Source organism: Chiloscyllium plagiosum, unplaced genomic scaffold (genome assembly GCF_037043375.1).
Source record: "Chiloscyllium plagiosum isolate Xiang-an unplaced genomic scaffold, Cpla_swu_hap1 HiC_scaffold_24, whole genome shotgun sequence".
NCBI classification, from domain to species: Eukaryota; Metazoa; Chordata; class Chondrichthyes; order Orectolobiformes; family Hemiscylliidae; genus Chiloscyllium; species Chiloscyllium plagiosum.
The window spans coordinates 57,279,882-57,295,772 of NW_028270162.1; the positions used below are offsets into that span (position 1 = coordinate 57,279,882).

The 15,891-nt window shown below is 58.0% G+C and overlaps 1 protein-coding gene across 1 annotated transcript in view; it reads right to left on the minus strand.

The window, feature by feature from the left end:
• The window catches only part of sxph (saxiphilin), a 410,934-nt gene that overhangs the window by 347,456 nt on the left and 47,587 nt on the right, over positions 1-15,891 (minus strand). The window contains exon 5 of the mRNA XM_088000335.1: positions 1,385-1,547. Coding sequence (XP_087856461.1) covers positions 1,385-1,547 — 163 coding nt within the window. The remainder of the gene's footprint in view (positions 1-1,384; positions 1,548-15,891) is intronic.

Consider the following 15,891-nt stretch of genomic DNA (forward strand, 5'->3'; position numbering starts at 1 on the left):
TGTGATTACCTGGCTCGAGATCAGATTCATTTGGCCACGTGATCTCGTGGTGCCACTCCTGACTAAGCCCATTTCTTATGCCCTAACATTCCAGGGTGACAGTGTACTGTCTGCTGATCCAAATCATGACCAAAATGAAGGGTTAAAACAATGACACCTGCAAATGGATATGCAAGACACCTAGACATCGTTGGTATCTAGTGTATGACAAAACTAATTTACAGAGTCGAGGGTGACTGCAGTGGCATCAAGGAGAAGCATTTATGACAAAAGCAGCTATTACGATAATGTAAACATGATAGATCCGTTATATTCAGTGGGGTTCCACAAAAGGCAATAAGATAAGGAATCACATGGTCTGTTTTAGTGATGAATATTGGTCAAGGCACCAGAAAGAATTCCACTGGGTTCAAACTGCAGAGAGTCATGGAATCGCTACAGGATGGAAGCAGACCATTCAGCCCATTGAGCCTGCACTGAACATCCCACCCAGACACACACCCCCTCCCCCCCCACCACCGCCTTACTCTATCCCTGTAGCTCTGCATTTGACATGGCTAATCCTCCTAGTCTGCACATCCTAGGACACTATGGGCAATTTAGCACGGCCAATTCACCCTAACGTGTACATTTTTTGGATTGTGGGAGAAAACCCACACAGACCCGGGGAGAATGTGCAAACTCCACACAGGCAGTCACCCGAGGCTGGAATCAAACCCGGAAACCTGGCATTGTTTTAGTTCATTCACAGGATGAGGGTGTCACTGGCCAGGCAGCATTTATTGCCCATTCATACTCGCCCAAAGTGGTGGTTAAGAGTCAACCACATTGCTGTGCGGTCTGGACTCACATGGGCCAGGTAAGGATGGACCTTAGTGAACTGGATGGGTTTTTCCAACAATGGATTTTCAGTCATCAGTAGAATCTTAATTCCAGATTTTTATTGAATTCAAATCCCACCAGCTGCTCTGGCAAGATTTGAACTCAGGTCTCTGGATTAACAGTCCAAGCGATAATACCACTAGGCCATCACCTTCTGTTGCAAGGCAGCAGTGCGAACCACTAGGTCACTATGTCACCTCTTTTCTGTCAATCTGGAGGGTAGATGAGGCTGTTGTTTAGCATTTTGTCCATAGGTAGCTTTTCTAACAGTTCTGTGCTCCGTAGAGTGGAAGGTGCTTTCACGAGCTTTGGTCACTCACAGCCAACAACCTTTGTGACCTGGATGTGATATTATTGAGGGACATTAACAGTAGAGAACACCCAAACAAAAATGGTAAGATTCAGAATCATACACAACAATGATGCATTTCGAGGCCCACAATACCAGGCTCATGTTCCAAACTACTTGGCATTGTTGAAACCTGCATTCGAGATCACATACCTGAGTGCACCTTCAGAACCGTAGTAAGGCTCATTGTCAGTCGTTTCACAGAAGTAATTTCTGTCCCTGTTGTAGGATTTCTTGCCCTGGCAGAGCCGGCACAGATTGGGGAAGGAGGTGCCTGCCCCTGGAGCGCAGGCTGCACTGAAGAATTTACTGGTGGCTGCGAAATGAAACAAAGGAAATGCCATTAGCGGCTGACCAAGACTCCAGCACGAACACCGCACAGTTTTCAATCCTGGTTTCTTTATCAGGAATGAGGACAGCTTTGAAAAGACCAATGAAACGTGGCTCAATGAACCAATTGATTGGTGCCCGTTAATGTCCCACACTGATGCCATCTGACCTCAGAGAACTAGCTGCATCACCCACACAGACAGGGGGAGAATGTGCACACCCCACCCAGACAGGGGGAGAATGTGCACACTCCACCCAGACACGGGGAGAATGTGCACACTCCACCCAGACACGGGGAGAATGTGCACACCCCACCCAGACAGGGGGAGAATGTGCACACTCCACCCAGACACGGGGAGAATGTGCACACTCCACCCAGACAGGGGGAGAATGTGCACACTCCACACAGACAGGGGGAGAATGTGCACACTCCACCCAGACACGGGGAGAATGTGCACACTCCACACAGACAGGGGGAGAATGTGCACACTCCACCCAGACACGGGGAGAATGTGCACACTCCACCCAGACACGGGGAGAATGTGCACACTCCACCCAGACACGGGGAGAATGTGCACACTCCACCCAGACACGGGGAGAATGTGCACACTCCACACAGACAGGGGGAGAATGTGCACACTCCACCCAGACACGGGGAGAATGTGCACACTCCACCCAGACACGGGGAGAATGTGCACACTCCACCCAGACACGGGGAGAATGTGCACACTCCACCCAGACACGGGGAGAATGTGCACACTCCACCCAGACAGGGGGAGAATGTGCACACTCCACCCAGACACGGGGAGAATGTGCACACTCCACCCAGACACGGGGAGAATGTGCACACTCCACCCAGACACGGGGAGAATGTGCACACTCCACCCAGACAGGGGGAGAATGTGCACACCCCACCCAGACAGGGGGAGAATGTGCACACTCCACCCAGACACGGGGAGAATGTGCACACTCCACCCAGACACAGGGAGAATGTGCACACTCCACCCAGACACGGGGAGAATGTGCACACTCCACCCAGACAGGGGGAGAATGTGCACACTCCACCCAGACACGGGGAGAATGTGCACACTCCACCCAGACAGGGGGAGAATGTGCACACTCCACCCAGACACGGGGAGAATGTGCACACTCCACCCAGACAGGGGGAGAATGTGCACACTCCACCCAGACACAGGGAGAATGTGCACACTCCACCCAGACACGGGGAGAATGTGCACACTCCACCCAGACAGGGGGAGAATGTGCACACTCCACCCAGACACGGGGAGAATGTGCACACTCCACCCAGACAGGGGGAGAATGTGCACACTCCACCCAGACAGGGGGAGAATGTGCACACTCCACCCAGACAGGGGGAGAAAGTGCACACTCCACCCAGACAGGGGGAGAATGTGCACACTCCACCCAGACACGGGGAGAATGTGCACACTCCACACAGTCACGGGGAGAATGTGCACACTCCACACAGACAGGGGGAGAATGTGCACACTCCACCCAGACACGGGGAGAATGTGCACACTCCACCCAGACACGGGGAGAATGTGCACACTCCACCCAGACACGGGGAGAATGTGCACACCCCACCCAGACAGGGGGAGAATGTGCACACCCCACCCAGACAGGGGGAGAATGTGCACACTCCACCCAGACAGGGGGAGAAAGTGCACACTCCACCCAGACAGGGGGAGAATGTGCACACTCCACCCAGACAGGGGGAGAATGTGCACACTCCACCCAGACAGGGGGAGAAAGTGCACACTCCACCCAGACAGGGGGAGAATGTGCACACTCCACCCAGACAGGGGGAGAATGTGCACACTCCACCCAGACAGGGGGAGAAAGTGCACACTCCACCCAGACAGGGGGAGAATGTGCACACTCCACCCAGACAGGGGGAGAATGTGCACACTCCACCCAGACAGGGGGAGAATGTGCACACTCCACCCAGACACGGGGAGAATGTGCACACTCCACCCAGACCGGGGGAGAATGTGCACACTCCACACAGACAGGGGGAGAATGTGCACACTCCACCCAGACACGGGGAGAATGTGCACACTCCACCCAGACAGGGGGAGAATGTGCACACTCCACCCAGACACAGGGAGAATGTGCACACTCAACCCAGACACGGGGAGAATGTGCACACTCCACCCAGACACGGGGAGAATGTGCACACACCACCCAGACACGGGGAGAATGTGCACACTCCACCCAGACAGGGGGAGAATGTGCACACTCAACCCAGACAGGGGGAGAATGTGCACACTCAACCCAGACACGGGGAGAATGTGCACACTCCACCCAGACAGGGGGAGAATGTGCACACTCCACCCAGACACAGGGAGAATGTGCACAATCAACCCAGACACGGGGAGAATGTGCACACTCCACCCAGACACGGGGAGAATGTGCACACTCCACCCAGACAGGGGGAGAATGTGCACACTCCACCCAGACACGGGGAGAATGTGCACACTCCACCCAGACAGGGGGAGAATGTGCACACTCCACCGAGACAGGGGGAGAATGTGCACACTCCACACAGACAGGGGGAGAATGTGCACACTCCACCCAGACACGGGGAGAATGTGCACACCCCACCCAGACAGGCGGAGAATGTACACACTCCACCCAGACACAGGGAGAATGTGCACACCCCACCCAGACAGGGGGAGAATGTGCACACTCCACACAGACAGGGGGAGAATGTGCACACTCCACACAGACACGGGGAGAATGTGCACACTCCACACAGACAGGGGGAGAATGTGCACACCCCACCCAGACAGGGGGATAATGTGCACACTCCACACAGACACAGGGAGAATGTGCACACTCCACCCAGACAGGGGGAGAATATGCACAATCCACACAGACAGGGGGAGAACGTGCACACTCCACACAGACAGGGGGAGAATGTGCACACTCTACACAGACAGGGGGAGAATGTGCACACTCCACCCAGACACGGGGAGAATGTGTACACTCCACCCAGACAGGGGGAGAATGTGCACACTCCACACAGACAGGGGGAGAATGTGCACACTCTACACAGACAGGGGGAGAATGTGCACACTCCACCCAGACACGGGGAGAATGTGTACACTCCACCCAGACAGGGGGAGAATGTGCACACTCCACACAGACAGGGTGAGAATGTGCACACCCCACCCAGACAGGCGGAGAATGTGCACACTCCACCCAGACAGGGGGAGAATGTGCACACTCCACCCAGACAGGGGGAGAATGTGCACACTCCACCCAGACACGGGGAGAATGTGCACACTCCACACAGACAGGGGGAGAATGTGCACACTCCACCCAGATACGGGGAGAATGTGCACACTCCACACAGACAGGGGGAGAATGTGCACACTCCACCCAGACACGGGGAGAATGTGCACACTCCACCCAGACAGGGGGAGAATGTGCACACCCCACCCAGACAGGGGGAGAATGTGCACACTCCACCCAGACACGGGGAGAATGTGCACACTCCACACAGACAGGGGGAGAATGTGCACACTCCACCCAGACAGGGGGAGAATGTGCACACTCCACCCAGACACGGGGAGAATGTGCACACTCCACCCAGACACGGGGAGAATGTGCACACTCCACCCAGACAGAGGGAGAATGTGCACACTCCACACAGACAGGGGGAGAATGTGCACACTCCACCCAGACACGGGGAGAATGTGCACACTCCACACAGACAGGGGGAGAATGTGCACACTCCACCCAGACACGGGGAGAATGTGCACACTCCACACAGACAGGGGGAGAATGTGCACACTCCACCCAGACACGGGGAGAATGTGCACACTCCACCCAGACAGGGGGAGAATGTGCACACCCCACCCAGACAGGGGGAGAATGTGCACACTCCACACAGACAGGGGGAGAATGTGCACACCCCACCCAGACAGGGGGAGAATGTGCACACTCCACCCAGACAGGGGGAGAATGTGCACACCCCACCCAGACAGGGGGAGAATGTGCACACCCCACCCAGACAGGGGGAGAATGTGCACACCCCACCCAGACAGGGGGAGAATGTGCACACCCCACCCAGACAGGGGGAGAATGTGCACACTCCACCCAGACAGGGGGAGAATGTGCACACCCCACCCAGACAGGGGGAGAATGTGCACACTCCACCCAGACACGGGGAGAATGTGCACACTCCACACAGACAGGGGGAGAATGTGCACACCCCACCCAGACACGGGGAGAATGTGCACACTCCACCCAGACAGGGGGAGAATGTGCACACCCCACCCAGACAGGGGGAGAATGTGCACACCCCACCCAGACTGGGGGAGAATGTGCACACCCCCCCAGACACGGGGGAGAATGTGCACACCCCACACAGACAGGGGGAGAATGTGCACACTCCACCCAGACACGGGGAGAATGTGCACACTCCACCCAGACAGGGGGAGAATGTGCACACCCCACACAGACAGGGGGAGAATGTGCACACTCCACCCAGACACGGGGAGAATGTGCACACTCCACCCAGACACGGGGAGAATGTGCACACTCCACACAGACACGGGGAGAATGTGCACACTCAACCCAGACACGGGGAGAATGTGCACACTCCACCCAGACAGGGGGAGAATGTGCACACCCCACACAGACAGGGGGAGAATGTGCACACTCCACCCAGACACGGGGAGAATGTGCACACTCCACCCAGACAGGGGGAGAATGTGCACACTCCACACAGACACGGGGAGAATGTGCACACTCAACCCAGACACGGGGAGAATGTGCACACCCCACCCAGACAGGGGGAGAATGTGCACACTCCACCCAGACACAGGGAGAATGTGCACACTCCACACAGACACGGGGAGAATGTGCACACTCAACCCAGACACGGGGAGAATGTGCACACTCCACCCAGACAGGGGGAGAATGTGCACACTCCACCCAGACAGGGGGAGAATGTGCACACTCAACCCAGACACGGGGAGAATGTGCACACTCCACCCAGACAGGGGGAGAATGTGCACACTCCACCCAGACATGGGGAGAATGTGCACACTCCACCCAGACAGGGGGAGAAAGTGCACACTCCACCCAGACAGGGGGAGAATGTGCACACTCCACCCAGACAGGGGGAGAATGTGCACACTCCACCCAGACACAGGGAGAATGTGCACACTCAACCCAGACACGGGGAGAATGTGCACACTCCACCCAGACAGGGGGAGAATGTGCACACTCCACCCAGACAGGGGGAGAATGTGCACACTCCACCCAGACAGGGGGAGAATGTGCACACTCCACCCAGACATGGGGAGAATGTGCACACTCGACCCAGACACAGGGAGAATGTGCACACTCAACCCAGACACGGGGAGAATGTGCACACTCCACCCAGACAGGGGGAGAATGTGCACACTCCACCCAGACACAGGGAGAATGTGCACACTCAACCCAGACACGGGGAGAATGTGCACACTCCACCCAGACAGGGGGAGAATGTGCACACTCCACACAGACACGGGGAGAATGTGCACTCTCCACCCAGACAGGGGGAGAATGTGTACACTCCACACAGACACGGGGAGAATGTGCACACTCCACCCAGACACGGGGAGAATGTGCACACCCCACCCAGACACGGGGAGAATGTGCACACTCCACCCAGACAGGGGGAGAATGTGCACACCCCACCCAGACAGGGGGAGAATGTGCACACCCCACCCAGACTGGGGGAGAATGTGCACACCCCCCCAGACACGGGGGAGAATGTGCACACCCCACACAGACAGGGGGAGAATGTGCACACTCCACACAGACAGGGGGAGAATTTGCACACTCCACACAGACAGGGGGAGAATGTGCACACTCCACCCAGACACGGGGAGAATGTGCACACCCCACCCAGACAGGCGGAGAATGTGCACACCCCACCCAGACAGGCGGAGAATGTACACACTCCACCCAGACACGGGGAGAATGTGCACACTCCACCCAGACAGGGGGAGAATGTGCACACTCCACCCAGACAGGGGGAGAATGTGCACACTCCACACAGACAGGGGGAGAATTTGCACACTCCACACAGACAGGGGGAGAATGTGCACACTCCACCCAGACAGGGGGAGAATGTGCACACTCCACACAGACAGGGGGAGAATGTGCACACTCCACACAGACAGGGGGAGAATGTGCACACTCCACCCAGACACGGGGAGAATGTGCACACTCCACCCAGACAGGGGGAGAATGTGCACACTCCACACAGACAGGGGGAGAATGTGCACACTCCACCCAGACAGGGGGAGAATGTGCACACTCCACACAGACAGGGGGAGAATGTGCACACTCCACACAGACACGGGGAGAATGTGCACACTCCACCCAGACAGGGGGAGAATGTGCACACCCCACCCAGACAGGGGGAGAATGTGCACACTCCACCCAGACACGGGGAGAATGTGCACACTCCACACAGACAGGGGGAGAATGTGCACACTCCACCCAGACAGGGGGAGAATGTGCACACTCCACCCAGACACGGGGAGAATGTGCACACTCCACCCAGACACGGGGAGAATGTGCACACTCCACCCAGACAGGGGGAGAATGTGCACACCCCACCCAGACAGGGGGAGAATGTGCACACTCCACCCAGACACGGGGAGAATGTGCACACTCCACCCAGACAGGGGGAAAATGTGCACACTCCACACAGACACGGGGAGAATGTGCACACTCAACCCAGACACGGGGAGAATGTGCACACCCCACCCAGACAGGGGGAGAATGTGCACACTCCACCCAGACACAGGGAGAATGTGCACACTCCACACAGACACGGGGAGAATGTGCACACTCAACCCAGACACGGGGAGAATGTGCACACTCCACCCAGACAGGGGGAGAATGTGCACATTCCACCCAGACAGGGGGAGAATGTGCACACTCAACCCAGACACGGGGAGAATGTGCACACTCCACCCAGACAGGGGGAGAATGTGCACACTCCACCCAGACATGGGGAGAATGTGCACACTCCACCCAGACAGGGGGAGAAAGTGCACACTCCACCCAGACAGGGGGAGAATGTGCACACTCCACCCAGACAGGGTGAGAATGTGCACACTCCACCCAGACACAGGGAGAATGTGCACACTCAACCCAGACACGGGGAGAATGTGCACACTCCACCCAGACAGGGGGAGAATGTGCACACTCCACCCAGACAGGGGGAGAATGTGCACACTCCACCCAGACAGGGGGAGAATGTGCACACTCCACCCAGACATGGGGAGAATGTGCACACTCCACCCAGACACGGGGAGAATGTGCACACTCCACCCAGACAGGGGGAGAATGTGCACACTCCACACAGACACGGGGAGAATGTGCACTCTCCACCCAGACAGGGGGAGAATGTGTACACTCCACACAGACACGGGGAGAATGTGCACACTCCACCCAGACACGGGGAGAATGTGCACACCCCACCCAGACAGGCGGAGAATGTGCACACCCCACCCAGACAGGCGGAGAATGTACACACTCCACCCAGACACAGGGAGAATGTGCACACCCCACCCAGACACGGGGAGAATGTGCACACCCCACCCAGACAGGCGGAGAATGTGCACACCCCACCCAGACAGGCGGAGAATGTACACACTCCACCCAGACACGGGGAGAATGTGCACACTCCACCCAGACAGGGGGAGAATGTGCACACTCCACACAGACAGGGGGAGAATGTGCACACTTCACCCAGACAGGGGGAGAATGTGCACACTCCACCCAGACAGGGGGAGAATGTGCACACTCCACACAGACACGGGGAGAATGTGCACACTCCACACAGACACGGGGAGAATGTGCACACTCCACCCAGACAGGGGGAGAATGTGCACACTCCACCCAGACAGGGGGAGAATGTGCACACTCCACCCAGACAGGGGGAGAATGTGCACACTCCACACAGACACGGGGAGAATGTGCACACTCCACCCAGACAGGGGGAGAATGTGCACACTCCACCCAGACAGGGGGAGAATGTGCACACTCCACACAGACAGGGGGAGAATTTGCACACTCCACACAGACAGGGGGAGAATGTGCACACTCCACCCAGACACGGGGAGAATGTGCACACCCCACCCAGACAGGCGGAGAATGTGCACACCCCACCCAGACAGGCGGAGAATGTACACACTCCACCCAGACAGGGGGAGAATGTGCACACTCCACACAGACAGGGGGAGAATTTGCACACTCCACACAGACAGGGGGAGAATGTGCACACTCTACACAGACAGGGGGAGAATGTGCACACTCCACACAGACAGGGGGAGAATGTGCACACTCCACCCAGACACGGGGAGAATGTGCACACTCCACCCAGACAGGGGGAGAATGTGCACACTCCACACAGACAGGGGGAGAATGTGCACACTCCACCCAGACAGGGGGAGAATGTGCACACTCCACACAGACAGGGGGAGAATGTGCACACTCCACACAGACACGGGGAGAATGTGCACACTCCACCCAGACAGGGGGAGAATGTGCACACCCCACCCAGACAGGGGGAGAATGTGCACACTCCACCCAGACACGGGGAGAATGTGCACACTCCACACAGACAGGGGGAGAATGTGCACACTCCACCCAGACAGGGGGAGAATGTGCACACTCCACCCAGACACGGGGAGAATGTGCACACTCCACCCAGACACGGGGAGAATGTGCACACTCCACCCAGACAGGGGGAGAATGTGCACACCCCACCCAGACAGGGGGAGAATGTGCACACTCCACCCAGACACGGGGAGAATGTGCACATTCCACACTGACAGGGGGAGAATGTGCACACTCCACCCAGACACGGGGAGAATGTGCACACTCCACACAGACAGGGGGAGAATGTGCACACTCCACCCAGACACGGGGATAATGTGCACACTCCACCCAGACAGGGGGAGAATGTGCACACCCCACCCAGACAGGGGGAGAATGTGCACACTCCACCCAGACAGGGGGAGAATGTGCACACTCCACCCAGACACGGGGAGAATGTGCACACCCCACCCAGACAGGGGGAGAATGTGCACACCCCACCCAGACAGGGGGAGAATGTGCACACTCCACCCAGACAGGGGGAGAATGTGCACACCCCACCCAGACAGGGGGAGAATGTGCACACTCCACCCAGACAGGGGGAGAATGTGCACACCCCACACAGACAGGGGGAGAATGTGCACACCCCACCCAGACAGGGGGAGAATGTGCACACCCCACACAGACAGGGGGAGAATGTGCACACTCCACCCAGACACGGGGAGAATGTGCACACTCCACCCAGACAGGGGGAGAATGTGCACACCCCACACAGACAGGGGGAGAATGTGCACACTCCACCCAGACACGGGGAGAATGTGCACACTCCACACAGACACGGGGAGAATGTGCACACTCAACCCAGACACGGGGAGAATGTGCACACTCCACCCAGACAGGGGGAGAATGTGCACACTCAACCCAGACACGGGGAGAATGTGCACACGCCACCCAGACACGGGGAGAATGTGCACACTCCACACAGACACGGGGAGAATGTGCACTCTCCACCCAGACAGGGGGAGAATGTGTACACTCCACACAGACACGGGGAGAATGTGCACACTCCACCCAGACACGGGGAGAATGTGCACACCCCACCCAGACAGGCGGAGAATGTGCACACCCCACCCAGACAGGCGGAGAATGTACACACTCCACCCAGACACAGGGAGAATGTGCACACCCCACCCAGACACGGGGAGAATGTGCACACCCCACCCAGACAGGCGGAGAATGTGCACACCCCACCCAGACAGGCGGAGAATGTACACACTCCACCCAGACACGGGGAGAATGTGCACACTCCACCCAGACAGGGGGAGAATGTGCACACTCCACACAGACAGGGGGAGAATGTGCACACTTCACCCAGACAGGGGGAGAATGTGCACACTCCACCCAGACAGGGGGAGAATGTGCACACTCCACACAGACACGGGGAGAATGTGCACACTCCACACAGACACGGGGAGAATGTGCACACTCCACCCAGACAGGGGGAGAATGTGCACACTCCACCCAGACAGGGGGAGAATGTGCACACTCCACCCAGACAGGGGGAGAATGTGCACACTCCACACAGACACGGGGAGAATGTGCACACTCCACCCAGACAGGGGGAGAATGTGCACACTCCACCCAGACAGGGGGAGAATGTGCACACTCCACACAGACAGGGGGAGAATTTGCACACTCCACACAGACAGGGGGAGAATGTGCACACTCCACCCAGACACGGGGAGAATGTGCACACCCCACCCAGACAGGCGGAGAATGTGCACACCCCACCCAGACAGGCGGAGAATGTACACACTCCACCCAGACAGGGGGAGAATGTGCACACTCCACACAGACAGGGGGAGAATTTGCACACTCCACACAGACAGGGGGAGAATGTGCACACTCTACACAGACAGGGGGAGAATGTGCACACTCCACACAGACAGGGGGAGAATGTGCACACTCCACCCAGACACGGGGAGAATGTGCACACTCCACCCAGACAGGGGGAGAATGTGCACACTCCACACAGACAGGGGGAGAATGTGCACACTCCACCCAGACAGGGGGAGAATGTGCACACTCCACACAGACAGGGGGAGAATGTGCACACTCCACACAGACACGGGGAGAATGTGCACACTCCACCCAGACAGGGGGAGAATGTGCACACCCCACCCAGACAGGGGGAGAATGTGCACACTCCACCCAGACACGGGGAGAATGTGCACACTCCACACAGACAGGGGGAGAATGTGCACACTCCACCCAGACAGGGGGAGAATGTGCACACTCCACCCAGACACGGGGAGAATGTGCACACTCCACCCAGACACGGGGAGAATGTGCACACTCCACCCAGACAGGGGGAGAATGTGCACACCCCACCCAGACAGGGGGAGAATGTGCACACTCCACCCAGACACGGGGAGAATGTGCACATTCCACACTGACAGGGGGAGAATGTGCACACTCCACCCAGACACGGGGAGAATGTGCACACTCCACACAGACAGGGGGAGAATGTGCACACTCCACCCAGACACGGGGATAATGTGCACACTCCACCCAGACAGGGGGAGAATGTGCACACCCCACCCAGACAGGGGGAGAATGTGCACACTCCACCCAGACAGGGGGAGAATGTGCACACTCCACCCAGACACGGGGAGAATGTGCACACCCCACCCAGACAGGGGGAGAATGTGCACACCCCACCCAGACAGGGGGAGAATGTGCACACTCCACCCAGACAGGGGGAGAATGTGCACACCCCACCCAGACAGGGGGAGAATGTGCACACTCCACCCAGACAGGGGGAGAATGTGCACACCCCACACAGACAGGGGGAGAATGTGCACACCCCACCCAGACAGGGGGAGAATGTGCACACCCCACACAGACAGGGGGAGAATGTGCACACTCCACCCAGACACGGGGAGAATGTGCACACTCCACCCAGACAGGGGGAGAATGTGCACACCCCACACAGACAGGGGGAGAATGTGCACACTCCACCCAGACACGGGGAGAATGTGCACACTCCACACAGACACGGGGAGAATGTGCACACTCAACCCAGACACGGGGAGAATGTGCACACTCCACCCAGACAGGGGGAGAATGTGCACACTCAACCCAGACACGGGGAGAATGTGCACACGCCACCCAGACACGGGGAGAATGTGCACACTCCACACAGACACGGGGAGAATGTGCACACTCAACCCAGACACGGGGAGAACGTGCACACTCCACCCAGACAGGGGGAGAATGTGCACACTCCACCCAGACAGGGGGAGAATGTGCACACTCCACCCAGACAGGGGGAGAATGTGCACACTCCACCCAGACAGGGGGAGAATGTGCACACTCCACCCAGACAGGGGGAGAATGTGCACACCCCACCCAGACAGGGGGAGAATGTGCACACTCCACCCAGACACGGGGAGAATGTGCACACCCCACCCAGACACGGGGAGAATGTGCACACTCCACCCAGACACGGGGAGAATGTGCACACCCCACCCAGACAGGGGGAGAATGTGCACACTCCACCCAGACACGGGGAGAATGTGCACACTCCACCCAGACAGGGGGAGAATGTGCACACTCCACCCAGACACGGGGAGAATGTGCACACTCCACCCAGACAGGGGGAGAATGTGCACACCCCACCCAGACAGGGGGAGAATGTGCACACTCCACCCAGACAGGGGGAGAATGTGCACACTCCACCCAGACAGGGGGAGAATGTGCACACCCCACCCAGACAGGGGGAGAATGTGCACACTCCACCCAGACACGGGGAGAATGTGCACACTCCACCCAGACAGGGGGAGAATGTGCACACCCCACCCAGACACGGGGAGAATGTGCACACCCCACCCAGACAGGGGGAGAATGTGCACACTCCACCCAGACACGGGGAGAATGTGCACATTCCACACTGACAGGGGGAGAATGTGCACACTCCACCCAGACACGGGGAGAATGTGCACACTCCACACAGACAGGGGGAGAATGTGCACACTCCACCCAGACACGGGGATAATGTGCACACTCCACCCAGACAGGGGGAGAATGTGCACACCCCACCCAGACAGGGGGAGAATGTGCACACTCCACCCAGACAGGGGGAGAATGTGCACACTCCACCCAGACACGGGGAGAATGTGCACACCCCACCCAGACAGGGGGAGAATGTGCACACCCCACCCAGACAGGGGGAGAATGTGCACACTCCACCCAGACAGGGGGAGAATGTGCACACCCCACCCAGACAGGGGGAGAATGTGCACACTCCACCCAGACAGGGGGAGAATGTGCACACCCCACACAGACAGGGGGAGAATGTGCACACCCCACCCAGACAGGGGGAGAATGTGCACACCCCACACAGACAGGGGGAGAATGTGCACACTCCACCCAGACACGGGGAGAATGTGCACACTCCACCCAGACAGGGGGAGAATGTGCACACCCCACACAGACAGGGGGAGAATGTGCACACTCCACCCAGACACGGGGAGAATGTGCACACTCCACACAGACACGGGGAGAATGTGCACACTCAACCCAGACACGGGGAGAATGTGCACACTCCACCCAGACAGGGGGAGAATGTGCACACTCAACCCAGACACGGGGAGAATGTGCACACGCCACCCAGACACGGGGAGAATGTGCACACTCCACACAGACACGGGGAGAATGTGCACACTCAACCCAGACACGGGGAGAACGTGCACACTCCACCCAGACAGGGGGAGAATGTGCACACTCCACCCAGACAGGGGGAGAATGTGCACACTCCACCCAGACAGGGGGAGAATGTGCACACTCCACCCAGACAGGGGGAGAATGTGCACACTCCACCCAGACAGGGGGAGAATGTGCACACCCCACCCAGACAGGGGGAGAATGTGCACACTCCACCCAGACACGGGGAGAATGTGCACACCCCACCCAGACACGGGGAGAATGTGCACACTCCACCCAGACACGGGGAGAATGTGCACACCCCACCCAGACAGGGGGAGAATGTGCACACTCCACCCAGACACGGGGAGAATGTGCACACTCCACCCAGACAGGGGGAGAATGTGCACACTCCACCCAGACACGGGGAGAATGTGCACACTCCACCCAGACAGGGGGAGAATGTGCACACCCCACCCAGACAGGGGGAGAATGTGCACACTCCACCCAGACAGGGGGAGAATGTGCACACTCCACCCAGACAGGGGGAGAATGTGCACACCCCACCCAGACAGGGGGAGAATGTGCACACTCCACCCAGACACGGGGAGAATGTGCACACTCCACCCAGACAGGGGGAGAATGTGCACACCCCACCCAGACACGGGGAGAATGTGCACACTCCACCCAGACAGGGGGAGAATGTGCACACTCCACCCAGACAGGGGGAGAATGTGCACACTCCACCCAGACACGGGGAGAATGTGCACACTCCACCCAGACAGGGGGAGAATGTGCACACTCCACACAGACACGGGGAGAATGTGCACACTCCACAAAGACAGGGGGAGAATGTGCAAACTCCACCCAGACAGGGGGAGAAAGTGCACACTCCACCCAGACAGGGGGAGAATGTGCACACTCTACCCAGACAGGGGGAGAATGTGCACACCCCACCCAGACACAGGGAGAATGTGCACACTCCACCCAGA